We start from the raw sequence: 27761 nt of genomic DNA on the forward strand, positions 1-27761 counted from the left end.
CCATTACTACAACATTGCTACTGGAAATGGAGCAAAGGCAGACTTTCAGGTGCACATTCTCCATCGATACCCGAGTTATGACATGACAAATGCAAGACAGATGTGCAGAAAGTAGTAAGCATAAATGGTAAGTAATAATCGTAGTAAAATGTAACCTTTAAAAAAAACAAAAAAAAATAAAAATTCTCTACTATCCAACTCTTCCCGGAGATGGTGCAGGTACACCCCCACTCCCAGTCTCTGAAACGCTTAGAAACCATCATTCAATTCCTTCCATAACTTATAGGCTCATGCAGCTTTGGAAGAAACTGTCACAATACACTAAATAGACAATTCTTTACAACATTTGTTTAGGGAAATATTCAAACAGTAGTCCACATTTGTTCAACACATGTTTTAAAGTCTATGATGCAGTTATTTGGAAAGCAAACTTCAGACAAAGGTTTGAAAGAGTTTTTAAAGTTTGCATTTGCAGGCTGGAAAAACTGCACATCACCTTCAGAAGCAGAAAAAGATATTGTACTAGATCTGCAAAGTCCTGACTGGACCACAGTACACACCTGTAGTAAAAAGTCATCTGAAAACACTGCAGGACATGATGCAGAATGAACATGAAACAAACATGGATGCTTTCTTTGACATCAAATGCTCTTCAAAAGAGGACGATGAGGACAAGCTTAATGTTAAAAGCATCATTTTTAGATCTCCTTTCACAACCTCCTTAGAAAATATGACAAATGAGAATGTCAGACAAGGAGTAGTCAAAAACCTTTGCCTCTGTCCTGTAATTGAGAATGTTCTGTTTAAGAAATACTTTGGGATTTTCCCATTCTACAGTGGTTTGATGTTGGGGAATTTACAGAGGTATGTTCATCATTGCGGGAAAGAAGAGGAGGTGAAACCAACAAGAGCAAGAGACACAAATTGGCATGTAGAAAGATGGTTATGCATTACATTAAAATGGGATTCTACAGAAGTTGAGACTCAGACCAGCTATATTCAAACCAGGATACAACAATGGGATCATGCCAGTATCCATGAGGAAAAATTATGAGTAAATCCTGAGGTGAGTAAATTGAAGTCTGAAAGTCATATGTAAATTTTTTAAACAAACTTAGATGTTCAATTACTTGACAAGTATCACATTATTCCATCACTTTTTCATGTCTCAAAGCATGACTAATAACTTAAAAATTAAATTGAACTAAGGAGGAAAAAAAAGCAAACACTTGGGGCAGAACAAAGTTATTGAGTGCTTTAATAAGAGTCAATACAAAAAACAGCAGCCTGCAATTGCAAACCAAGCAGAAACAGGATAAAGGGGGGGGCAGAATCCAGCCGATTTCTCACCTCCTCCCTACCAGGGGCTAACTGCTCCGGGGTCTTTACCCACCACTGACTGATTTAAATAAACCAGAAAAATAAAAAATGACGTTAAAGGCCTGTTCACACCGGGACAAATTTCGCGCGCGATATTCGCCGACGTTTAACTCCTCGTGACTACACAAAGGGCACAAATGTGAGTGTGCACACCAACGCAAAAAACACCACGCATAAAAGCGTCATTTTTTTAAAAACGCCTTGTGTTCGCTTTTTTGATTTGACGCACTGCGTCAAAAACTATACGACCAATGAGAACGGTCCTTTTGCACAGGTGTCTGGCACTTCTGAAGTTACAGTAAAACACAACTTGTGGGCGCTCAAACGCAAAACTGTCTTGCTGAGCACACATACGTAACGGCGAAGAAGATATACGGCAAGTAGCGTGTACACTGCCGCGAAGAAATAAGACGAAGAAAATGCAAGGTAAGATGAATGTAGAGTTGCTGGTCTCGTTGGTACGGTGGCCCAGAAGGGTCACAACACAACACAGTAACTCACAACACATTAACTCACAACACATTAACTCACAGCACATTAACTCACAGCACATTAACTCACAACACATTAACTCACAACACATTAACTCACAACACTTTAACTCACAACACTTTAACTCACAACACTTTAACTCACAACACTTTAACTCACAACACTTTAACTCACAACACTTTAACTCACAACACTTTAACTCACAACACATTAACTCACAACACTTTAACTCACAACACATTAACTCATGGCCCAGAAGGGTCACAACACAACACATTAACTCACAACACTTTAACTCACAACGGAAGTAAAGCAGCAATTGAAGTGCTTTTATTCTGAAATTTCCACTGGGCTGAGCAGCTAACTACCTAACAGAAAGTAATGTCACAGTGAGCTGTGCAGGGAGCATGATTTTTCTACAGGAGAACCTAGCAGCAGTGTTGCCAGATTGGGCGGTTTTGGTTCTAAATTTGCTGGTAAAAATGGCTTTGGCCGGGTTTTCATAATTTGGGCTGTTTTAGGGTCGGTTCGGCGTTTTTTCCCCCCTCATGAATATATAATAGCGGACTACGTTAGGCCATGTGGAGTCGGATCGGGTGCTAAATCAGTCCAGTAGGGGGAAAAACTCAACGAAAGCTGTGTATCTTCTTTCTCCTGATCTAATAAAAGGAGGACAGTATTGAATATTTCTTCAGCGGACCCCGTGTGTGTGTGTGTGTTGGGGACCGCACGTGCATGTGTGAGGGGAGGGAGCGGAAAAAGGAGAGGAGCGCTCGTGCAGCGACAGAGAGGGGTGGGAGGGAGTAGTGTGCGTTCATATTGTGTGTGTTCAGAGGAAACAGAATCGTAATAAAGACAAAGTTTCTGGCAACACTGCTACTAGCTTCTCTTGTAGCAATAACATGCTCCCTCCACAGCTCACTGTGACATTACCTTCTGTTAGGTAGTTAGCCGCTCAGCCCAGTGGAAATTTCAGAATAAAAGCACTTCAATTGCTGTTTTACTTCCGTTGTGAGTTAAAGTGTTGTGAGGTAAGTTAATGTGTTGTGAGTTAATGTGTTGTGTTGTGAGTTAATGTGTTGTGAGTTAATGTGTTGTGTTGTGAGTTATTGTGTTGTGAGTTATTGTGTTGTGTTGTGAGTTAATGTTTTTTTGTGTAAAGTTAATGTGTTGTGTGTAAAGTTAATGTGTTGTGTTGTGACCCTTCTGGGCCACCGTACGTTGGTGTCGGAACACAAAGAGCTGTATGACAAACGCGACAGGGATTAAAAAAATCTTGATAAAAGAGAACTGTTATGGAGTGGTATTGCACAGCAAATCGGCCTTGATGGTGAGTTTCATTTAATTTAATTGTCTTTTCATGTACGTTCCTACAAACGTTTGACAAACGCAATTGTGTGCTGTAGTGGAGGAGGTAAAACACAAATGGAAAAGCCTGCGAGATACATATACACGAAAAAAGCGCGGAGATGATTGCCGAAGTGGACAGGCTGCTAAAAACAAGAAGTCGTGAAAATTCATGAAGGTCATGGAGTTCCTTGCAAAATCAACTGAATTTTGAAATTATTATCATTAGAACATTACAATACATGGCTGTGTGAGCTCTGCTATAATGCATTGATTTACATGATATCATTGCATGTTCCCTGTTCACCATGCGATCACACCTCTAGTTCAATATATTAGTGTATGTTCTGTGTATAGGTAACCTCTGCTGAAATTTTGTTGCCTGACAAATGGTACATTAAAATTAGTATGAATCTAAACTAAATTAGTAATTAAACATGAAGCGCTGGAGTATTTTGTCAAAATGGGTATGAAGTGTGGCATGGCCCACAGTGTGAGTTATTGTTTCTGATGTAAACTGAATTTGTCTTTACAGTGTTCACAGCAATATTTCTCCTTAAAATATGGATGAAAGGGTTGAGCAAGTGGTCGTTCAAAAAGAAGTCGGCGACAGAGAAGAAGCATCGGTAAGCATGTCTCCAGGATCAACCTTCTCCAGCCCAACTGTGACAAGGTCTACTTTAAACAAAAGAAAAACGGCCAGAGACACCAGACTTGTTAGACCTTTACCTTTTATCCAAAGAAGCCAGGGAAAGTGAGAAAGGGGAACGCAGAAGAGAGAACCATCCTACCATCAGGTCCCCCTGCAGACCCCAACAAAACTATGGCTGCTCTACAACTTCTTGGCTACCCTAATAGATATTTACTGTATACATTTTAATTCTGTATTTTTTTTGTTTGTTTACATTCAAGAAATTTAGTTGAAAATAGCTATTTCATAAATGTTTATTTGCACTATTGTTCACTTACACTACAGTCATTGTGACTTATTCGCACAACCTTTTCTGACTCCCTAATTTACTTTATGTTTTTGATTGTTATTGCAACTTGTAGTTCATTAAAAAAAATCATTTTTCCAAAAGAAATCCTGCATAAATGACTTGAAAGTAATGTAACATTTTGTGGATTTGGCATATATTTGTACATAAGTTTTCTTGACCTCTTATTGAAATAGCTATGTGCCTAATTATGGAGTCACTGCATTTCTAGGCAACAGTTATTAATCTACAGGAACATAACCATTTTGGGCACAGCAATTCAATACAATCCATATGGATTGTATAGAATTAAATAAAAGCAAAGGATTTAAATATCTTTTGATTATTGATGCAAATTATTTAAATGGGTTGAAATGTTTCCATATGCAACACAGGATGCTACAGTAGCTAAAGCTATTTGTAAAAAAATAATCCCAACTTCTGGCATACCACAAGTGATAAGAAGTGATAATGGTACACATTTTGTAAATCAAGTGATAGACAAAATGGCTCAACACCTTTGTATTGATCTAAAGAGACATTGTAGTTACCATCCACAAAGTGCAGGATTAGTTGAGAGAACTAATGGCACTATCAAATCAAAGTTAAAGAAATCCATCGAAGAGACAAACAGACAGGGGCCTGACTGCATAGATTTAGTTCAATTTAGCATGCGTATCACACCTACAGCAGGTCAACCTTTGACACTTTTTGAAATGTTTTATGGACATTCTTATGGGTTAACAGACCTTGATCCTACACAGCAACATTCTCCAGATGATGCAACTTTAGTGGATTATTTAGTGGATTATTTGAGAAAAATGTTTACCACTAAAGATGTGCAAAGGACAGCCATCTTGTGGCTGCCGCTTGTCCAGACGGAGTTTCATGTACTCCCGACAACTGTGACCCAGGACATTGAGCTCCAGTCTAAGTTTCTGAACGGTTTCCTTTAGTTGGCAGATAAAAATCTATCCTGATAGAGAAAATTCTCAGTATCTGCTTCCCAGTCTAAGTACATCCAACAACTGCAGCTTTCCATCAACACCAAACATTCCCTGTCTCAAACCCTTCCATGGTATGGAGAATTTCCCGCTGAAGCCCATTCCACCGCTACGGACAGTAACATTGTTTAAATAAGAAGGTATTTTTCTGATCCGTCTGAAACTGACGTCGATCTGTTCGTCATCTCGAGGCGACTAAAACATAAAATGGTTGCTATGGAGATAAAATCAACAGAAAAGCCGCCATTTTGAAAAAAGTTGGATTTTTTTAAAATCAATTTACCACATATAGCTTTCACCAATGGAGCAATGTGTTTTTCTGAGTCAGTTCATGATGCGGCTTGTTATGCTAGCACTTTTAGCCACATTAGCATAGCGAGCATAATTAGCATTTTAGGTAATGTGTTTATCCAAGAGAGTTGATGATGCAAATCGCTATGGTAGCACCTTTAACCACATTAGCATAGCTAGCATAGTTATCATAATTAGCATCTTAAAATATGTTTTTCTGAGTCAGTTTGATGATGGTGATTGTTATGCTAGCACCTTTGCCCTATAAGCATGGTTAGCATAGTTAGCTATTTGAGCAATGTGTTTTCTGAGAGTTTATGATGATCGCTATGCTAGCACTTTTAGCCACATTAGCATAACTAACAGTCAGCATAATTAGCATCTTAAGCAATTTGTGTTTCTGAGTCAGTTCTTGATGCTCTTTAAGCTGATCTTTAAGCTAGCACTTTTAGCCAAACAAATTAGCATTGCTAACATAACTAGCATCTTAATGTTTTTTCTGAGTGGGTTGATGATGCTGATTACAATGCTAGCATTTTTAGTCACATTAGCATAACTAGCATAGTTTGCACAATTAGTACATTAAGTAAATTGTTTTTCTGAGTCAGTTCACATTACTGATTTTAATCACTTTTAGACACATTGTATAAAATACAGTTATTTAATAATACACCTATAAAGTCCAATGGGTCATGAGTGACACACTGTAGTTACGTACCTACAGGAACAAGTGGAAATGATTGTGGACCCACCAGTCAGACGAGCCTCAACCTTTCTCTTGTTAGCTAAAGACAGGCACAATGACTTAGAAATTTCTTAAGTCCTTTATCACTCCAGTGATTCCCTGATTTCACTGTTACCTCCTTGTAAAATTGTTTTGTATCATCTTCACTTGACTCTGTTCTTCCGGTTCCAGAAGGATTTCATCTCAACTAGAACATATGTCATGTAATAACATGTGAAATTGGTGCCAGGAAATTAAGTAACGCTTGTTCAGCTATACAATAAAATGGCAACTGAACAGACATTTTAAATGCCCTGAATTGCCTGTTCATGTTTATTACATAATTAACCCTTGTGCTATCTTAGATGAACCCCCCCCGTACATTGACGTGTTCTCCCTACCATGACAAAGGTGGATAAAGGTGGAAAGATTTCATGTAATCCATGGACACCAGGGAAGATCACAAATCATTGAAGAAAAAAGGTTCAGAGCACTGTCTAGTAGGTCTAGATGACCCAACTCCCAATGTTAAAGTGCCTAGGATAGCACAAGCGTTACAGTGTGAATGATTGTTAAGAACTCATGCATTTACTGTCTGTTATGTTTTGGCCAAGCTGTCCCTCTTTACCTAGCGATGCAGTTATGTTCTTTTTATCAAGACAGTTTTGAATTCTTCATATGCATTCATTAAGACCTCCAATGTCGCCTCTGTGAAATATGCCACACGTTTCCCCCCTCTTTCACTTTCCATGGTGGTTCATAAATTTAGTGTTCAATTGAGAGTCTTTGTGTCTTCAACATGTATGTGCATGACCTTTGGAGCCCAGGGATGAGCAGATGACAGGTTAGACATTTATGGTATATAAGAGGTTAAAGCTTTTTTCAACTGCTGCATAATCTCATTTCACATGAAAAGAGAATCCCAGGAAAGCCACAGCAGCTAACTCCTTATTTCTGGAACTTAAGGGACAAAATAGTGTCAGGGTGATACAAATCAGTGCAACCAATTGAATAAAAAATAAAACATTTAATTAAAGTCAAAGTCAGCTTTATTGTCAAATATGCTGCATACACATGACATACAGAACAGATGAAATTACTTCCCTCTTACCCCACAGTGCAAGCAGTGTAAGTGGGAGTGATAAGTGTCACAGAGGCCAGTGAGAGGGACACCGATGATCTTCTCAGCTGTTTTTACTATGTGGTGCTGGCTCCATACCACACGGTGATGCAGCAAGTCAGGATGCCCTCGATGGCGCCCCTGTAGAAGGGCTGCATGATGGGGGGCGGAGCTCTGGCCCTCTTTAGTTTGGGGAGGAAGTACAGGCGTTGTTGGGCTTTCTTGGCCACTGATGCAGTGTTGTGCTTCCAAGACAGGTTGTCGCAGATGTGCACCCCCAGGAACTTGGTGCATCTCACCCTTTCCACAGCAGCACCATTGATGATCAGTATAGCGTGCTTGGGTTGAGTTCTCCTGACGTCCAGCACCATCGACTTTGTCTTCTCCACATTAAGGTGGAGATTGTTGTCTTTGCATCGCAGAGCAGCCTGCTCACCTCACTTCTGTAGGTGGCCTCTAACATGCAGTGGTGGGTCTCATCAACAACCACCGTTGTGTCAGCTGCAAACCTGATGAAGAGGTGATACATATTTAGTAGTGCTATATTTATCAAATCTGATACAATTCTTTATCAAAATTTAATAATCTTAACACATTTATAAAAAATTGTTTTTTGGAAGACTACTTACTCTGATGTTTCAGGTTAAAGTCAAAGAATTTTCAAGGACACTGCAGGGAGTTGAACCCCATCTAGCTGAAGCCAGAGTACCAACTACCAGTGCCTTTTGCTTTTTTTGACTGAACATGGAAGCAAAACCTGTATTTCAACCAGCATTAGACTTCAAATGATCCAATACACTTGAAGTGAATGTTAATCTAATTGCTTTAAAAAGCTATTAGAAATTACGTGTTTTTGTGTCACATGCTTGTTGAAATACAGTAAAAGAAACTGAACATTTAATAACAAATGAACATGAACACATGCATTATCTGAGAAAAACAAAATTCAAGAACTTACCTTATTCATTCCTACACTTTTAGACCCCCCTCCCTCCTAGTTGTCACTATAAAAAAAAATCCAACGATAATTCCCCAACCTACAATAACCACCAGGCTGTCTCCGGCAGAAAACTCCCCCCCCTCTAGGATGCACTAAATGAACAGAGGATCCCCTCGTGGTCACTGAAGTAAATTTGACTGATCACGGCCTTGACAGTGAATTTGGAAGTTTTAACATAGACATGATCTATGATGGTTGGCTCTGTTGTGGGAGAAGTGACATGCTGCCTGAAGCCTCTGTCCGTCATCAGATTAAAAATGGAAGAGGACTTCAGGATGTCTTCATTAAAATCTCCCATCACTACTACTGATTCACTGTGAGTTTCTAACCAAAGTACTAAATCCTGTAGGTGGGACCTAAACAGCACTACAGGATAGGAGGGGGGCCGATACACTACAGCTAACACTAAATTTAGAGCCAGACTCCTGTAAACAACACACTCCAAATTAAGGTCTGGCTTCTCCAGAATTTGGTAGTCTCCTCCGTCCAAACAGTAGATCCCGACACCACCATGTTGCTGGCTCTTCAGGACAACTAATGCTGGGTTGGATCCACTGTAGGAAAGCCCTCTCGGACGGCTGTGGAAACTGAAGCCGTCCATTTGGACAGCTTCTAAGGCAGAGCTAGGGGTCAGCCATGTCTCTGTCACAGCAATGCAGTTAGGCTGCAGCTGCTGTGTACAGTGGGCCAGATAGGAGACATGCCTGCACAATCCCTGAACATTCAGCAGGAAAACTCTGAAAGAAGACGGGTCACATCTTCTTTCATCACTCAGGAGGGGGGGCATCTTCTCCAGAGCAGCCTTCGCATGTTTATTGCAGTAAATCGCCTTTTCCTTAAAATCCCGAATGATTAACCCCTCGATGGTCCTGACCCGACTCACAGCAATGTAAACCTGTCCAGCAGCAAAGATCTTATTGAAGGAGACCACAGCCTTGTCCACAGTCAGGCCTTGTACCTTGTGGACGGTACAAGCCCATGCCAGCTTGAGTGGGAACTGTCTCCTCATCCCCCCCTTTTGGCTCACCCGCTCTTCCTCGGGCCCTATAGCAGTCGAACCAGGCAAGTCGGCTTTGGCACACCTTCTCCGAGCTATTTTCCCAAGTTCCTCATCATCAAATTTCATATAAACATATTTTGGAAAGCCCCCCTCTCTGTAGGATTCAATGTGGGTGACTATGCCGCATGCCCCATTTACCAATCCATCTCTGATGTCTAAATTTTTGCATAGCATCACTCGAGCATTGACTCCCAATAACAGCCTCTCTTCCAAACAGCTGTTCTTCACTTTTTTGTGATGCCCACTCATCAGTTGCAGTTTACCCGTCTCTTTACTCGGGATTAAGTCTTCTACAACAATTTCACAATAATTTTCACATGTAATTTTGAGCTGCTCCAAGTTGTGTTGAAACACTTGGGCATTGGTGGGGAAAATGTGCAAAGCCGTGCTGTCCTCGCCCGTTTCACACTGCTTCAGCATTTGCACGTCACTGGCCAACAATTTGGTGTCTTTTGTACGCGTCCTAAGCCTGTTTAACATCTGTGCAAATGCTTGGTCTTTCTGTCGGACGATCTCTGTCAGTTCAACCACTTTGAAGCACATGGACCACAAATTTAAATTCAAATTCAAATTCAAATTTTATTTGTCACACACACAATCATACAGCGTACAATGTGCAGTGAAATGCTCAGATTTAGCTCAGATTTTTCTGCATAAAGTGGTTTCCCTTTAACGGGAGGCAACTGATAGAAATCTCCAACAGCGATAATTGACACTTTTCCAAATGGGGAAAAGTCACTTGTTTGTTTAATTTGTCGCAGTCTGCCGTTGATGTAGATCAATAGTTTGTGGTCCACCATGGAAATCTCATCAATGATCAAAATTTGCAAATCATGGTACTTAATGCGCATAGAATTAAGTTTCTCCTCGCCCAAAGGAGAGTACGGCAGACGGAATTCTGTACCGATTCCAAATGTAGTGTGAATGGTTGCTGCCTTCAGACTGTAGGCAGCAATCCCTGTTGGGGCGGTCAGCAGAACCGACACGGCGTCTGGCTGGAGACACAGAGGTGACAGCAACCTCGTAGCCTCGTACTGGATCGCTCTGATCAGGTGGCTCTTTCCAGTCCCTGCACCGCCTGTAACAAACATGTGCAGAGGATCTGGGTTCTGACCTGAGACCTTCTGTAAACACCACTCTCTGACATGTAGGAAGGTGGAGAGCTGCAGCTCATTCAGAGAGCTGATGAGCAACAGCCCCTCCTCCCTACTGAGACCGGGACTCTTCTCCAGTCGAGCAGCTTCTCCACGGAGAACATCCAGATCTGGAATGTCCTCCTGATGTTCACCCTCTGTCCCTCTCTCTACCAGCTGCTCCATCTCACTCTCCCGCTGCTCCAACTGGGCCCCGGGGACCAAAATGTCCCATGCAGCCTCCAAAAACTCTGCATCCGACAGCTCAGCCTGGGTCAGCTCCAACGCATCAGCCTCACGCTCAAACTTCTCCCGGTTACGATCAACAACACTTTCAACCTTGTTCGAAGACGCACCGTACCGTTCTTATAATAATCCTGGTAGAATTTGAAATCCTGCGGTTTCAGGTCGTCCGTGCAATACGGGAGGAATAATTAGAGAATTTTTCTTCCACTTTCGGCTTCTCCAATCAGGGGTCGCCATAGCGAACAAGTCGCATGGTAAATTTGGCAACGTTTTACGCCGGATGCCCTTCCTGACGCAACCTTCTCAAACCGGGCTTGGAACCGGCACAGGGGTAGAGAAGGGAACAGGAATACTCAAATGAAACCGCTCCGGATTTTTGTGCTCGGAGAAGCGCGCATAACGGACGACTGCAGGTTTGGTGCGTGTGCGTTTTACAACCAGACCACAATTATTTTGGAGCTCAACTGCATTTTTAGAGCTTTCGTTTTTAGATAATAGCCGATATTCCGATGCGAAAGTAGCGATGCACAGGTCGTCAAATTCCTGATCGTGTGGCCTATTTTTGTACCGGTCCACGATGTTTTGCATCCACTGGGACCCGGACTCGTCCTGCTGCTGCAGAACAGCAAGCGGTTTGCTCATCCTAATGATGTTGTCCCCGGTTGGAATGAACACAACTTTTCTGGAGCATTCTTCTAGGTGCATATTAGCCAATCTATACACTGCTTCTTGAGCCGACACGTGCAGATTGTGTAAATATACGGTGCCTAATTTCTTCAGCGTCTCTTTTGCACTGGTGTTTCCCTTTTCCGCTTCTTTTTGGGTGTTTCGCAACAACAGGCCAATTTCGCGCTCTTCTTTTGAAATGTACGAGATGATGTACACGACGCAAGCGACCGCATCAACGATGTACTGAATGTCCATGTTTGCATTCCAACATTTTAACAGGGACTTGTTGTAGGGGTTAATCCAGATTTCATTTTTGTTTCTTTTTAGGACGACCTGGCTTCTCCGATGGCAGGCCCTGAACAGTTTCTTGTATATTTCCTGGTCAATTTGGAAATACTCAAAGATCTGCTCCAGGGTTTCGAATTCAGATTTTTCGTCGTTTACAACGCGGTTAATTTCGGTCAAAAATTCAAATGCCTCCGCAGCAATCTGCTTCTTCATGTCAATCTTCCAGCAGATGCATTCTAATTTGGATACTTCGCCGGCTTTGACGTTCGGGTCGGTACATTTAGGGCATTTCAAAATCTTTTCGTCTTCAATTACAAATGTGCGGCCGGATGCTGTTTTTGGAAAGTTGAAGCGACATTTGGTCCCCCCCTTCTTACATGACTTGGTGTGGTTCCTGGAGTGCTGCTGGACAGCCAGAACAATTTCCTTCAACACCTCATAATCATCACGAATCTCGCAGGTGATGTATTTATCAATAAATGCTGCAACCTCCTCTTCCGACTCTTTCCCTATCCGTGGAGTCCCCTCAATCCAAAACAAAACGTGCACGTGAGGAGACCCACGCTGTTTGAACTCAATCCTATAAAAGAAATCCACAATTTTCCCTATAGGATTAGCCGGAGACATCAGGACCACCCTCAGGATCAGTGCCAGCGGAAGTCAAACATGCGTGCCGCGGTGACGCTGTTCCTGCGCAACAATTCACATCTTTCAGCCCAATCCAACTGGTCAGCTGTCTGGGTTCTCCCCTCCTGTCTTAACACAGTGTCGAGGAGATTTTTCCAACGCATGTCGGCTGCAGAGAACGAACAGAACCACGTTGGAATACCCAGCTGACGAACACAGGCCAACAGGTCCTTCTGTGTAGCCTGCCAGAATGCCGGAGTGCCTCGAATAGGCCGGAGGAAACAAAAGCCCTGATCTGCTTCCAGCAGCTTCTTCAGGGTTTTCTCAGAACGTGCATCGGCACTTACACCTTCAGATGCTCTTCCTGATTTTTCTTTTCTGAGAGCCACAGACACACTCGAAACAACCTTCTCCACCTCCGACATGTACTGTGCAAAGAAGATGTACTCGACGTTCTGTGCAAACCTACCGTCAGCATGGAGGATCCTGTTGTTGAAGTAACGCGAGAGAGTTAATTTGAACCTTCTGTTTTCATGGTAAACGTTTTTACCATCGGGAAAGGTGACAGGAAAACATTTAGCTTCATTTTCTCGATTAGTCAATAGTCGGACCGGATTGTTTCCTTCCGCCGGGGCCAAATTCAAAATATCCTCAAAATACTGATCCAGGACTTCTTGGCCGATGTCCACTGGGAACAGAGCAGAATCTTGGAACATGCAATGATTCTGTCTGTCATGGAGAAACTCATCTTCTCCATCATCGGCCTCATCCTCTTTTTTGTCAGTCTGCTTTTCTGGTTCGTTGCGATTTTCTTCTTCCAAATCTTCTTTACAAAAGTCATTGAGCCAAGCTTCATTAAACTCTATGTCTTTGTAATATTTATTGTTGCGTTTCAAATACTGCAAGGCCCGCCTAATGTGCATGGTATCCACAAACTGATACTCATAATGACCTTTGTAAGTCAGTTTACGCTTTAATTTGACGCGCAGCAGAGACCCTTCCATGTCAGACCGAGGAAGCACATTGGTCGTTTGCACCAAGTTGGCAGGAACACACGTGATTGGGCCGTGAACACCATTCTGCCCTCCTTTAGGCAGAGCAAGCATCTTCATGAAAGGTATATGCAGTGCAATCAGATGCTGCTCTAAACTATTTAAACAGGCCAACTCAGGTGGGACAGGACACCCCTCCAAATTGTTACCGACCCACTCAGGTGGGGTCAGACCTCTTTTTAACACAGCAGGTTCACAAAATGGCGGCTCCCTGGTGGAAAACAAACGTTTAATATATAATGTATTTTTAATAAATGACTCTTTTGTGACATTTCTAAGCAATACAAACTAATTTGGCATAAAAATACACCTTTGTGAATGGACAAGATGTGTTTTTAAATCATACTTTGTTAGCAGAGAGCCGTTTTTTTATTGGTGATGACTGATGAACATGTACCACAACAGTTAAAATGTATTTACATGTTAAAGGAGACAAAAAAACTACATGTACCGATGTTTTTCCCCCTAAAAACCTGATTACTATTTTCAATTTAAACAAATAACCACTTTTGTATTTAAAAATGATCATTATAGATTTTTTTTGGTTACATTTGTTTCCCTAAAATTTGGAAGCCTGTTTTTAAGTATAAAGCATCTTTATCTCATCAGAAAAAATAAATACCCACCTGTCCACATTCAATGAGGTTTGAACTGCTCCATTTCTCCTTTAAAGACTGATGGTTTTCTTTAATTCTGGCCTAACATATTTTTTTTAACAAGTTCACGCACAGAAAGTTGTTTAAATTCTTACAAAAAATGAAAATAGTTACCACATCAGTATGTAAGCTAGATGAGCTTTTGTGAGTGTTACATGTCAATCATTGTAGGTTATGGGAAGCATTCAAGCATCTTCACTCAGTGAGAAAATGACAAAATACCACGTTGACTTGATTTATTCATATCACAAAGAACACAGGTTTCAGTGACAGATACACTGTCAGAAAAAATGTGCAAAATTTGTACCTTTAGAGGTACAATGGCTTGTCACTGGGGCAGTACCCTCAAGGGTACACCCGTTGTACCCTTTAATATTGGTACGTATTTGTACCCTTTCAGTATGTACCTTTCAAAGGCAAATATGTACCTCTGTGGACCAAATTGTACCTTATAGTGCTATGGTACCATAATGTACCTTTAAAAAAGGTGCAAATTTATTCTTTTAAGGGTACTGCCCCAGTGACAAGCCTTTTGTACCCTTTGATGGCAAATTTGTACCAGATACAGCACATTAAAAGACCAGTATACTTACTGTTTATCGCATTTATTGAAAAATTCAAAACAAATAAAATTTTTAAATTTTTCACAGTATGTTTTAGGCTCCACAGTGTCAGAACAGAATGCATATATTTACAATCATTAGCAATTTTAAAATAATGAAAAATCTATATTTTTTCTTCCGTTCACACTGTATTCATTGTAACTATAACCTTAACATTTGATCAATTGTAAAAAGTACATAGCATTTCATTAACTATTTTTTAAACCATGAAATAAAAAGCAGCACTAGACCTCATTTTAAGTACATATTTTATTTGCATTTTACATTTTCTAAAAACATTTTTGAAGATCAAGAGTTTAAAAAACAATATTTTTTCCAACAGTACACATTTCAATAAGTGCAACTTTATACCCTTGAAACATTTAATCTCAAACACATTTCATCAAAAACCCTATTACAAATTTAATTTTAACTTTTTAAACATTCTTGAGGACCACAAACAATTTGTCATCAGCAGAGTACACGTCAAGGGCCTGAAAGTCCATCTCTTGCCCTGGTTTCATAACACTCCACTCCAAGTCAACTTTTACTGTGTATGCATGAAAGTGTGAATCATATGACACAGGTATTAAAAACTTGCCACACAGAAACCATACAGTATTGACATTTAAAATGTATTTAATTTGGAAAATCATAGGAATTTCCTCTGCATGGACATAGTCAACTATGAATACGTCTTTTAAAGCATACTTCACACTGTCAACAGTCACATTTGAAACACGCTGAATGTTGAAATTCTCATCTCCATGTATATTTGAAAGAATTTTCTGTAGGTCTAAAGGGAGCGATGACAACGGTGTCTCTATACTCCTACCTACTACCATCTCAAACTCATCAAGGATATTGTGCTGGGAAAATTCCCAGCATTGTTTCATCTGGTGCCTCTCACTTAAGGTTTTGGAAATGTTAATAAAATTTCTACAGCTGCTAGCAACAGTCTTAAAATACTGATGCTTAGCCTCGAAACGCATGCACCAAAGTAAACGCAAAGGTCCAAACATTGATGTTAGTCTCGAGTAGTGTGTCAGAAAAGGACACTTGGGTGTAACAACATCTCCAAAAACATCACTTAGCTGTGTCAGAAACTCAAAAACAAGTGTATCTAACATTGCTAGGTTTTCCCTTTTCACTCTTGGGGCAATCAAAATGTCAACAATGTCACGACATAACAAGAAAACATTCCAGTGTTTACTATTGGAAGGAATACGGTGTGCCATTAAAAAAGGCAAAATCCTAAACAACAACCACTTTTGTGAAGCAGACCCAGCAACTCCAGATTTGTGAAACGTTCTCTCTGACAACTGCACTGGTTTGTTTTTCTTGTCATTTTGACCAATGGAGAGTTGCTGAAGTTCATCATTCAACTCTTGAATAGTAATGTGTTTTTCTTTGTGAGCCCAGCTCAGAACTAGCTTTATTACAAGAGGAATTACTCCTTCTAACAAATCGTGCATTATATCAGGTGGAAATGCCTGTGTCACGTCAAAATAGTTTAGCTCATTAAATGGTGAAGTATAGTTTACACCATACATTCTTTGATCCTCTGTGGTTTCAATGCATGTTAGATGGTACTGATGTACCTCTGGGGTTCTTAAAACAAAATCCTCTGTGGTTTCAATGCATGTTAGATGGTACTGATGTACCTCTGGGGTTCTTAAAACAAAATCACTCTCTCTGAATTTCTCTTTAATTTCTTCGTGGTTTGCCATGCAATAGCGACAAACTCGACCAGCGTTAAATGACATTGTAAAACCAGCTAACATATGTGCTGAAAGATTGTCTGCTGAAAATGTTGCTAGTGCAGCATGAAAAGTCTTCTCAATCCCACCAACAGTTACCACAAACCCCTCACTTTCAAGTTTTTTAAGATCATCTAACATTGGTTTTAAGATGGTTGCTAAACCACAGCTTTTTACAAATGTTTGTCGTACTAATAAAGCCAGATGGATGTGCTTCAGTTTTGAGCGATGTTTAAGGTTGCCTACTGAATAATAAAAAGCGCACAGCTTGTGCTTGGTTTTCTTTGAACCTAGAGGGTTCACAACTTCAAATTCATCTTCGTAAAAATGAAGACGTAATGCATGCGGATTAACTTTAAATAAAGGATGTTCCTTAAAACATGTACCATCTGTGTAGTCACTTAAATAATCTGGATCTCGTTCTAGATAGTCGTTAGCCTGAATTTCATCAAATATGTCCTCATGTAAGCAATAGTTACTTAAAACCTCGGTGATGGGTACATATGAATAGGTGCCTATTTTGTGTCCACTTGGTGACCTCAAAATGTGATGTACTGGTTCAATCAGCCTAAGCTTAAACTTACAATGTTCTTTTAACATGTGTGGAGATCTAACAATTTTTGAAGCTTCTTCAAAAAAATCCACTGACTCTACCATTTCTCTTATTTCAGGACATTCTAAAATGTTGAACCCATTTTTTTGAAGATGGTAAGTAATAAAAGAGTCGTAATTTTCTTTAAAATAACAAAATAAAAAATTTATATCATTCACTATTTCCTGCTGGACGGTCTGTGGAATGTGATTTTTTTCTCTACATTTAAGAATGAAACTGAAGAGATTTTCTTTGAAGTTTGTCAAAAGCTGATTCCTACTAGGTGGAGGCATTTCATCTGTACGAGGCTGTAGCTCATTGGTATTCTCCAGATGATAGTGACAGTCCATGTTTTCAAAATCATTGTCATTGTCTATGTATTCAGTAGCATCCATATCCTCGTGAGGTAGAACAAGCTTCCTATGTTTTCGATAGACGTGACGCCTGAAAGACTCATATATTGTAAAAGATGACTTACAGTTATTTAGTCCACAAGTGATGCTGAAATTGGGTTCATGGTTGTGAACCAGACCAACATGTTGAATTAGTTTCATTAAGGTGAATGTTTTTCTTCTACACCTTGTGCATCGATAAAGTTGTGGCATTTTTAGCACAGGATATTAATTATTCTGGTGACAGTTATTGGAAGGGGCTTGCCACCCACCTCAGTAATCTTTGCAATGGCATGCTGCAGAAAGGTCAGTGTATTCTTCATGTAGGGTGGATAAGCCAAGTTGAAAACATAGTAAGCACTGAAGGCTGCAATTATCCCTTCTTCAACTCCTATTCCCCTCCACACCTCCACACCATCCACTTTGACAAAGACTTGAACCCTCTTGGAGAAAGCCATTTTCCAGTCAGTTTCCACCAGCTGTATGGTTGGGTATGGAGTATCTGCATGACTCTGTGAAATGAAAAGAAAAAAAAAGTGTTAACATATATCAGTTAAACAATGCAACATCTGTCAGAAATGCATAACTGGACATGTACCGGAGCCTTACAACGTGAGAGTTAAACAGTTTCATACCTCTTCCAGTCTGATAAAGCTCTCAACTTTCTCTTTAAAGATGTGGGGCAGCAGAATCAGTGCTGCACGAAAGTCCGAATCTATTGTAAAAAAAAAAAAAAAAAAAAAGTAAGATAAGATAATATTGATACAAATTCTAATAAAAACTATAAAACACACTAAAGATTACTAAGGATTACGTTTAATGTCAATACCTGGTAGGTCTTCTGCAAGCATCTCTTCTCTTGCTTGTTTGTAAACTTTGGCCAATGGAGCTTTTCCTTGAACCAGCTCAAGCACCTTTGGCACAATACTCGTTAAACCATCCTTGAAGCGCTGGCTTAAACTGACAGATGTTGGATGGATTCGGTCAACTTCATCAAACAACTAAAAATTGACAAAATTACAAAATTAATCATTCACTTTAACTAAAACAAACAAAACATATAAACCATTTTAATATTCTTTGTTGCCCCTTTCATTGCCACTTCCCTTTAGTTATCTTATTGCAGTGTTAGAAATAAGGGGAAAAAATGGTTGTCCGTGGCAAGTAAACATGGTTGTCCTCCCCAATGTTTGGTTGTCCATCGATACCAATATTCAACAGCAACAAAACCTACTAAGATGTCAGTACTTACATCTTTATTTCTTCTATACATCTAATATCAACTGCCTCTTATGATGGACATTTAAAAAAATCTTTAAAAATAGAAAACAAAAATTTGACTAAATATTGAAGCATCTGTTAATGATCATTTTAGCATATGTCTCAGTTTATATTGACATTCAAAATTTATTTTAAGCTGAGAAAGGATTTAAAATGTCACTGACCCCTGAGGTTGTTTTTAAGAAAGGGTACTTCTTAAGAATATCCTCCACAGTCATTCCTTCTCGTATCTCCCTTCTTCGCCATGCAAAGGTTCTCTGCATTCTGTCTTTGACCACCATGGTGTCTGGGTGCATCTTGCTGTACTGCATAAGCAGGACATTTACATGACCCTCAATGGATGATGCATCCTCACCAATGACAGCGACAGCCTGTTGGATCAAATATAAAAGTCAATACATGCATGCATGTTTAGAATGAAATTACGAATAAATTTACCACAGTTTTGACAAGTTCTGGGCTTTCTTTTAAGGTTTATAGACCTTAGGGTCCACTGTGTAAATTACATATTAAAAAATTACCAGTTTAAAAATTTGGCTGTCCAAAAAAACAAATGGTTAAGTTTTATTTTGAAACATTATTATGAGACTCTAGAGTATAGTACTGCACTGACTTTATTGATTTTGAGTTAAAAACTGATGACTAGTTCACAAAACTAAGTTATAAATCAATCTCAATACTTGAAGAATAGTGGAAGCTTCATAGTTGTGTGTGTTCGTTGTGGTTTCAAGACGTTAATAGGAGAGACTCATTGTGCGCTGAGACCCTCACGCTGTCACTTTAACCCGATGCATCATGGGAGATGTAGTTAATCCGCTGAACGCAGAAAGACTAGCATCTCTGAGCTTCCTTGATTTGTTCACATTTTCCACGGTCTGACACCGGATTCTGTGGAAATCTACGCCACTAAAGTATTTTTGTTAGAACTGAGCAACTTTATCAGCAGAATTCAGAACATGAAAGTGAAGAATTTAACCAAAACTGATTGGTCAGACTGACGACGTATGATTAATATTCCAAGAATGATTGGTAGAGACAATTAAAGGGACGGGATTTTTCCAAAAATGGCTTTAGTTGCAGCTAAATCGCGGTACCATCACTCTTATCAAAATGTCTTTAATAGAATCAAATAAACACAAATAAAAAAGTAGTTATGATCTTTCATATTCCTAATTTCTCAGTGTTTTATCAGGGCCTGTTTGGATGAACATAGAGCTGATATCCTGGAGATGGAAAATGTTGTTAAATCAGTTAATGAGGGCAATTAATTTCCCACGGCACACCTAACACTGGTTGAAAAACACTGCCTTAGACATCAGCATGTATTTTACAAACTGTAAATGATTGTTTTTGCTAGTACTTATATGTATTTAAATGTATGAAAACTAAAGTAAGCATAAGGTTAAAAACACTTAGTATTTGTGATAATGACAAACACAGCCCTAATTCAATTACTTTTCAGATGTCAAATTGAATTTGGCTATTGACTAATAAACTGTTTGAACTACAGGAATCCACTTACCCCTAACTCAGATCTGCGACAGGCTGCTGGAGATTGTTCAGAGAGTCTCACTTTCTTGTGCCCAAACTTCTCCTTACTCTTTCTAACCTCATCATCATGGACCAGAGGTGCACGCTCAGCTTTAAATTTGCGTTTGAGGGACTGATGCCAAGTGTGCTAACACATGAGGGAAACATACAAGAGATTTTGACATCATTTTTGTGAACGCATGTAAACAGAACCACCAATTTTTGACATTTAAATTTTTTGATGTAAACTATATTTAAGATCGTATCATTACTGGAGCAAAGGCCTTATAATTTTACATGATATAAAGTTCATTGCTTGTTACTTACATAGCCATTCCCTTCAAGATCCTTTAGAAAAGGATATTTCATGATAAGTGCTTTTGCCACCTGAACATATTCTGCATTGGTTGGATACCTGAAAGATTTAATTAAAAAACAGCTGGCCCATTAGAAACCTATTTAAATAATAAAATTATCTTTAATTTGTATTACTTTTAAGTAACAAATCCTTTCAATGCATGTCAACAAAGCATTGCTTCATATATGCATTCAAAGTATTTATCTTGCTTTTCAAGTTGCTGACTTACATTGTGTGTTCTATCATGGCGTCATGAAGAACTCTAATGATTCTGTGTCTATCCTTAGAGGACTTCTGGCATGGTTCTTTGTTATCAAGCTTGGCCTGAAGATCTCTAGGAAATGGTGGAATGGCAAATCCAGAAGGCAGTCTACCACTTGTTGCATTTCTGCAGAGGATGGGGTAGTAGTTAAGAACTTGCATTAGTATTAATATTAATGATTAGCCACTATAAGGAACATATTTTTTGTAATAACAGATGAATATAAACAGTGGGATGAATAGACACATTTCTTGCAAGTCGGTTTACATAACCGATTACATTTACACATCATTCCAGCCCGAACTTAACTGCATCATATATCATAAATATAAAAACTCCACATTAGGAATGTTTAGCACAATATGTTAACTGAGTTTCTTTCTGTGTGCTGCTTGGCCAGCCTACTTTCTAAGATATCGGCATCAGGCATAAAAAAAATCTATATCTGTCGACAAAATATAGGACCAATATAATGAATACATAAAACTCAATGTTATACTTACATTTCTGTAGTTGAGGTTCTTTGAAAGGATTCTGCTGGCACGGTTTCTAGTGTTATTGTTACCACCTCCTTCATTTCGTCTATAAATTTGTTAAACTTGGCCTGTTTTTTAAAGGAGCCTTGAAATAAATATGAGATCATGTTCTCTGTGAGGCCACATTCTATTGTTTCCCCATCCACTTCATTTTCTGGAAAAAGAAAAGAAAAAAAGTATGATCATGATGATGAGCTTAAGGTTTAGGTTTGAGGTTTTAACATAAAAAGAAATGTTTTAGTCAATGGTCATTTATCAGTCTAAAAATAGCTTTAATTAAAAAATATTTAAAGAAAAAAATACTTTTACAACAGGGGCTCTCACCCCTGACCGCCAGATTAATTTTCCTGCAGAGAGTTCAGCTCCAGTCCTAAATCAAACACACCTGAACAAGTTAATCAAGGTCTTTAGGATCACTAAAAAGTTTAACGTTACAGGCAGGGAAGTTAGATAAAGGTTGCAGGAAAATGGATCACATGGGGCAGAATTAAGAAACTCTGGCATGCACTCTCAGAAAAGGGTACAAAAATTTCACTGGGGCAGTTATATTCTTAGGTACAAAAGCTATTGAGGCAAAACGTATCTTACGTCGGCGTACAGGCTCTCTAGGACAGCAATCAACATTTTACCATTATTTATCATACCTGATAAACTCATAACAATACATTTTTAGTCTTTGAGCTGTTAATTTAAGTTATGTTTCTTGTAATAATACATTCTCATAAAAAAGTAAGTTTCTCTTTTAGTACGTTACAAGATTAAGTGTACATATTATTAGTATCTTCAATCTGACGGGACAAATGACTAGGGCTCTCCTGGACTTACGTTTAGAACGGTTTTTAAATATGTACGTTACGTTAGCAAATAGAAATGATATTAATCATCAACACGGATAAAATTTTTAAATTATATAATTTCAGACTGACTGGGAGAGTCATTAAAATAAAACAGGACAGGAGTTCCCTCGCCCCGCAGTGAACACGTAATTACGTTAGCGCAACTTAGTAAGAAAATGATATAAAAATGGATTTATAAATCTGTGGTAAAAGCTGATTCACACAAAACTCGACATGTTTGAACAGATTCTATGACCGCTTCAAATTTTATATAAATAGATTGGTTTCTTCAGGTCAGTGTTTTCGAAGAAAAGTTTCCCTCGCGCGGCGCCTACATCATGAAACGTTTTTACTTAGGCCTATCGTTAGCTAACGTTTCAGACGATTTTCACAGTACTTAAAATAAAACTTACCTCTGAATTTCTGTGCTTCGTCTTCAGTGACATGTATTCCAGCTTCCTCTAGTTTTTCAAGAAGATCCTCCGTCGACAATGTCTGAAGTGAGACAGCCATGATGTCGAATAACCGTCGTCCACAATCTTCTCTTATACTTGGCGCGCATAAAAATGCACCGCGCGTGCTACAATCCTATTGGACAACATGAATTTAAAGAATGCCTGCTGTGAATATGCGTTCTTGAACTTAGGCCCGTGCTTCTCAAATAGTGGGGCACGCGCCACTTTATGGGGGGGGGGGGGGGGGGGGGGGTGATGCGATACTGGCGCGGGGGGGGGGCAGTAGTGGCGGTTTTATGCACAGGTAATACGGCGCAAATTTAACGGTGGGAGGGGGGCGGGGGCGGTGACAGAGGCAGAGACAGCTTTATTTCTGTGTAAAACTAGAACTGGGTTTCTGTGGCAAAATAAAGTTAATATGTGTTAAAAGCGGATTTATATAGTTTTTCTTTTGTTATACAATTTTAGGTTTACTTACAAAATTTTTGTAGATGCTAACCTATTATATTGTCACCGCACGAGTGAGTGTGTGGGGGAAGGTTATGGGGGGGTTAGGGGGGGCTCGAAACATTTTCTTTTTCCTGGGGGGGGGCTGGCAAAAAATAATTGAGAAGCACTGACTTAGGCCAAGTTAAAGTACACCATATAAGGTTAAACGTCAAATAATTTTGTCTACATTGTGCTTTTGCTCTAAATTAAAAGCAAAATTTAAAACAGCTCTTATATAAGTAAAAAAATACATGCACTAATACATGTTCAAAAGTTATTATCTTGATGCTCTGCACAATCAATAAAATATGTGCTTGTGTACTGTTCAGAACTAGTCATAAAAGATGTGTGGGCTCTTAAATATACTTGGTTATTTTGTGCTTCTTTTCCAAATAACCAACAACTCATTAAATGATTTTGGGTGAAGTTTTATACACTTTGTAATACTACTTTTGTCACACAAGTGGTTGTACCTTTGTTTGTAGAATAAATGGTCCAAAAATGGTCCCTCTGACAGTTGGAAAGATATTTGTACCTTTTTTATCCTTAAATGGTACATATGAGTACCCTAAGGTGCAACTGTGACTCACTTAGGGTACAAATTCACCATTTGTACCCTAAGTGTTCACAAACGGACCCCAACCGTACCCTTTTTTCTGACAGTGTAACTGCTTTGCCATCCCGTCTCTGCTGACGCTCACAGCATCTCCTCATCAGCTCAGTCATTTCCTGCTCCAGCTCCTTCTGAAGACCTTTGACCCGCCTCACTTCAGTTAGCTGTTGGAATCTGATCCTGTTCTTCACTTCACCTCTTCTCTTCTGGATGAGATGGATCATCTAAGTGAAGACCTCCCGACTCTCCTCCACCTGCTGTTGAAGCAGCTGTGAGATGAGACGGTGTTATGTTCTTCCACAGAGCAGAGAGAACAGATTGTGATCAGTGTGACAGAACATCTTCATCACCTCATCATGACTGGAGCAGATGTTTTCCTGCAGGTTCTTGGAGGGTCCCACCAGCTTGTGTTTCTTCAATGCAGCTGCTTTCAAATGAGGCTGAAGGTGTTCCTCACAGAAAGGAGAAAGGCTGGTCAGACAGGACTTCAGGGCGTGTCGTTTTTTCTAGTGCAGGTCAGTCCCACAGACTCTGTCCTCCATGTCTTCATGGACCGTGTTGGAAGAGGAAGGGATGCAGTCCAAAGTGCAGCACCTGGCAGATGGAGCCCCCCCTTGAAGATTCTTAGAGACAGAAACACACATCATGAAAAACAGAAACCTCCTCCAAATATCATTTCCTATCAATGAACACAGAACAGCAGAGTGTACCTGTCCTCTGGAGCTGGAACAATGTTTGCTGAGGATGGTGCTGACTGTGGGTCCTGGATGGAGCTGAACGTCTGTGTGTAGCGTCTAGACCAATTGTTCCTGCATCCTCACTCTGGAAAAGTCCACTCTGAGAATCCAGCAGCTGCAGGTTCATGATGACTGAAAAAGACAAACACATTTATCAAATACACATTTCAGGTGCGTCTAAACATTTTTCTGTCACTGACTCCTGCTAAAAAAAAAAAGGACAAAAATGTTAGATTTACATTAGGTATTTAAAAGAAGCCCCAAAATGTACTTTGAACCTAAAGTTGGATTTTTTATTTCAGGGAAAAAACTTTTTTTTTTTTAAATCCTGTGTTCAATCACTCTTAGCTTTATATCAGAAAATTAAATAACAATTTGGGGCTTTTTTTTGGCTTTTTCGTGTTTTTGTCGTCATTTTTGCGATTACAAATTTGACGTTTGTGCGATGGTGTTGTGTGTGTGTCTAATTTTTTTGCGTTACACAATTGTCGTTGTCGTTTTGTGCTTTGGGCAACCTTTGACCCCATTTTATGGCGTTTTGACGCGGTTTTTTGACGTTTTGGACCTTTGAGTGTTCGACCCTCGTAGCAGTTACAATATGGTCCTTGCACTCTGTGAGTGCTCCGGGCCATAATGAATCCATGGTTCGCAAGTGGAGGAAGGTGGAAAATGAACTACGGCAGCTCAAAAAGACACAGCTGAGTTTCCGCGGAAAAAAGGCAAAATGGCCCGAGTTGGAAGACCGACTCGAGCCATGGATTCATGGTCAGAGAACGGCTGGGAGAAGCGTCTCTACAGTCACCATTCGACTGAAAGCAGTAACGATGGCGGAGGAAATGAAGATTGAACATTTTCAAGGAGGGCCGTCTTGGTGCTTTCGGTTTATGAAACGGCGTCATCTTTCGATCCGGGCGAGAACTACGGTGGCGCAACAACTTCCAGCAGATAAGGAAAAGTTTTCCATCTTCCGCTCCTACTGCCCTAAAAAGATCGCCGACAAGCAAATACAGCCCCGCCACATCACCAACATGGACGAGGTGCCGCTCACCTTTGACATCCCAGTTAGTCACACCGTTGAAAAGACGGGGACCAGCACAATAGCGATACGCACAACGGGGCATAAAAAGTCGGCGTTCAATGTTGTGCTTGGCCGCCATGCTGATGGACAGAAACTGTCACCTTTGGTGATCTTTAAGAGGAAAAGTCTTCCGAAAGAAAAGTTTCCGGCAGGAGTGATCGTTAAGGCCAACAAAAAGGGCTGGATGGATGAAGGGAAAATGAAAGAGTGGCTGAGTGAGGTGTACGTTAAGAGACCAGGTGGCTTTTTCCACGCGTCACCGTCACTGTTAATCTGTGACTCCATGCGCGCACATCTCACAAACGCAAGTGAAGCAGATGAACTCTGATCTTGCTGTCATTCCGGGAGGTTTGACGAAGGAACTCCAACCGCTGGACATCGGTGTGAACAGGGCATTCAAAGTAAGGCTACGAACGGCGTGGGAGCGATGGATGATGGACGGCGAACACACTTTTACAAAGACTGGGAGGCAGCGCCGGGCGAGTTACGCCACTATCTGTGAATGGATTGTCGATGCTTGGGCCAACGTGTCTGCTTCCACTGTTGTTCGAGCTTTCGTAAAAGCAGGCATCATTCAGGAGCAGCTGAGCGGCAACGAGACGGACTCTGATGATGATGAAAGTCAACCTGCGGTGTTTGACAAAGGCTGTTTATTTCTAATACCGAAGAGGAGGACTTTGATGGATTTTAAGATGCCGTTTTAAGACTGGGAAACAATAAAAATTCAGTTCAACCAACTCAGTTTTTCTCTCGCCGCATTTTCCACAATGAATGTGTGTGCTCTCAGCTCCGGTGTCCCGCGTTAACGTGCCCACGCCTTAACACCCGGTGCGCCTTTTGTATGTGTCAAAGACTGAAAACCCCCTCCTCACTGAGACCGCGCCCAATGACCCGGTGCGCCTTATGGTCGTGAAAATACGGTACTTCTATGTGCATTTCTATTGTATATTTTATTCTACAGTACTGCATATGATGTATAATGTATATCAATTCTCCTTTATTATTAGGTGTTTGCTTGAAAATATACATAGAGTATCTGACTAGTTTTATTGTATTGCAGATGCTGATGGTCAGTACATATTGATGGAGCCTCCTGCATCACCACAGTTTGTCATAACTGTAAGTGATTTATGTCATTAGATCCTTAGTTGTCTGTTTGGTAGATCAAGCATCTTTACATAATTACACTGCAGGATGAAGATGAAGAGACCGCATCTGCAGTGACAAAAATCGACAAAGCTAGACCCATCGAGGTGTATGATGGCGATGCTCAGCGCTGCTCCCAGATGTCACGTTCAATATGAATGGCTTCAAAACATCTGTTAAATAAATTAAAGAGTCTCTAGAAAAATGATAACGCTACAGTAAATAATCATTTGGAAACTAAATACATCGATACGTGATCTTAACACCCTCTCACGGCGGAAAAAAACTATCATCTTCGCTTCTTCGTCTACTAAATGATCTTCAAATGGGCACGCCATGATCCGTCACCTCTGAGGCCCACAATCAACTTAACTTGCTCCAGACCAGGTTTTGTTCAGAGCATGAGTTGCTATTGCAACTAAGCATACACTGAATTATACCTCAGTTTTTGACACCAAAAGCTGAGGTTATCCACTTCTGTATCCTCAAATTTACCGTGTTAACTCACATAACATGCTTTTTGGAATACCCCCCAGCTCTGTACACCAAAATGAATAATATACAATAAGCTATTTAAATTTAATGACAGGGTCTCCATACTTTAAACTGAAGAATTTGAAAGATTCATAAAATTCTCTCCCTCTGGGTAGGCTGCTCTTGATGGGACCTTCATCGCTGCCTTGCTGTGGTGTTGTTCTGTCCCTGACTTTAATGCTGCACCTGACTAGCTATGCATCTATCCACAAAGAGGGAGGTCCCAACTATTAGCATTTCCATCAACCTTTTTCTGTGCTCAACCTGTTTATCAATCAATCAGTTATGGGGGCGGGAGGTGAGAAAGGCTAAAGCAGGGGTGTCATACGGCCAGATGGTTCAATATGTTTAAGTGAGGTGCTGAGCTTTCCAGGAACAATGGAAGGATTTTTTTTTTTTGTTCACGGAGCTGAATGCAAAACCTGCGTGCTTGGTATGTCAACAGGTCGCAGTGCTCAATGAATATAACATTCAGCACCACTATGAGACTCACC

General features: G+C 40.1%; 1 protein-coding gene and 1 long non-coding RNA gene across 2 annotated transcripts; both read right to left on the minus strand.

Annotated features, from left to right (window-relative positions):
* Window positions 1–14290: 14290 nt before the first annotated feature.
* Window positions 14291–24611, minus strand: LOC105358615 (uncharacterized). Its single transcript, XR_002875308.2, has 4 exons — window positions 24483–24611; window positions 24123–24395; window positions 23829–24041; window positions 14291–14344 (listed from the first exon to the last, which is right to left on the minus strand). It is a non-coding gene; the product is annotated as an uncharacterized LOC105358615 (long non-coding RNA).
* Window positions 15731–22793, minus strand: LOC144987202 (sterile alpha motif domain-containing protein 3-like). Its single transcript, XM_078936309.1, has 10 exons — window positions 22629–22793; window positions 21347–21533; window positions 20811–20969; window positions 20551–20638; window positions 20216–20371; window positions 18858–19064; window positions 18242–18413; window positions 18048–18127; window positions 16333–17924; window positions 15731–16269 (listed from the first exon to the last, which is right to left on the minus strand). The coding sequence occupies exons 1-9, from the start codon at window positions 22726–22728 to the stop codon at window positions 17628–17630; spliced, it is 1446 nt and encodes a 481-aa protein (XP_078792435.1). The 5' UTR covers window positions 22729–22793; the 3' UTR covers window positions 15731–16269; window positions 16333–17627.
* Window positions 24612–27761: the final 3150 nt, after the last annotated feature.

Source organism: Oryzias latipes, chromosome 18 (assembly GCF_053564925.1).
Source record: "Oryzias latipes strain Hd-rR chromosome 18, Olatipes_Hd-rR_3.1".
NCBI classification, from domain to species: Eukaryota; Metazoa; Chordata; class Actinopteri; order Beloniformes; family Adrianichthyidae; genus Oryzias; species Oryzias latipes.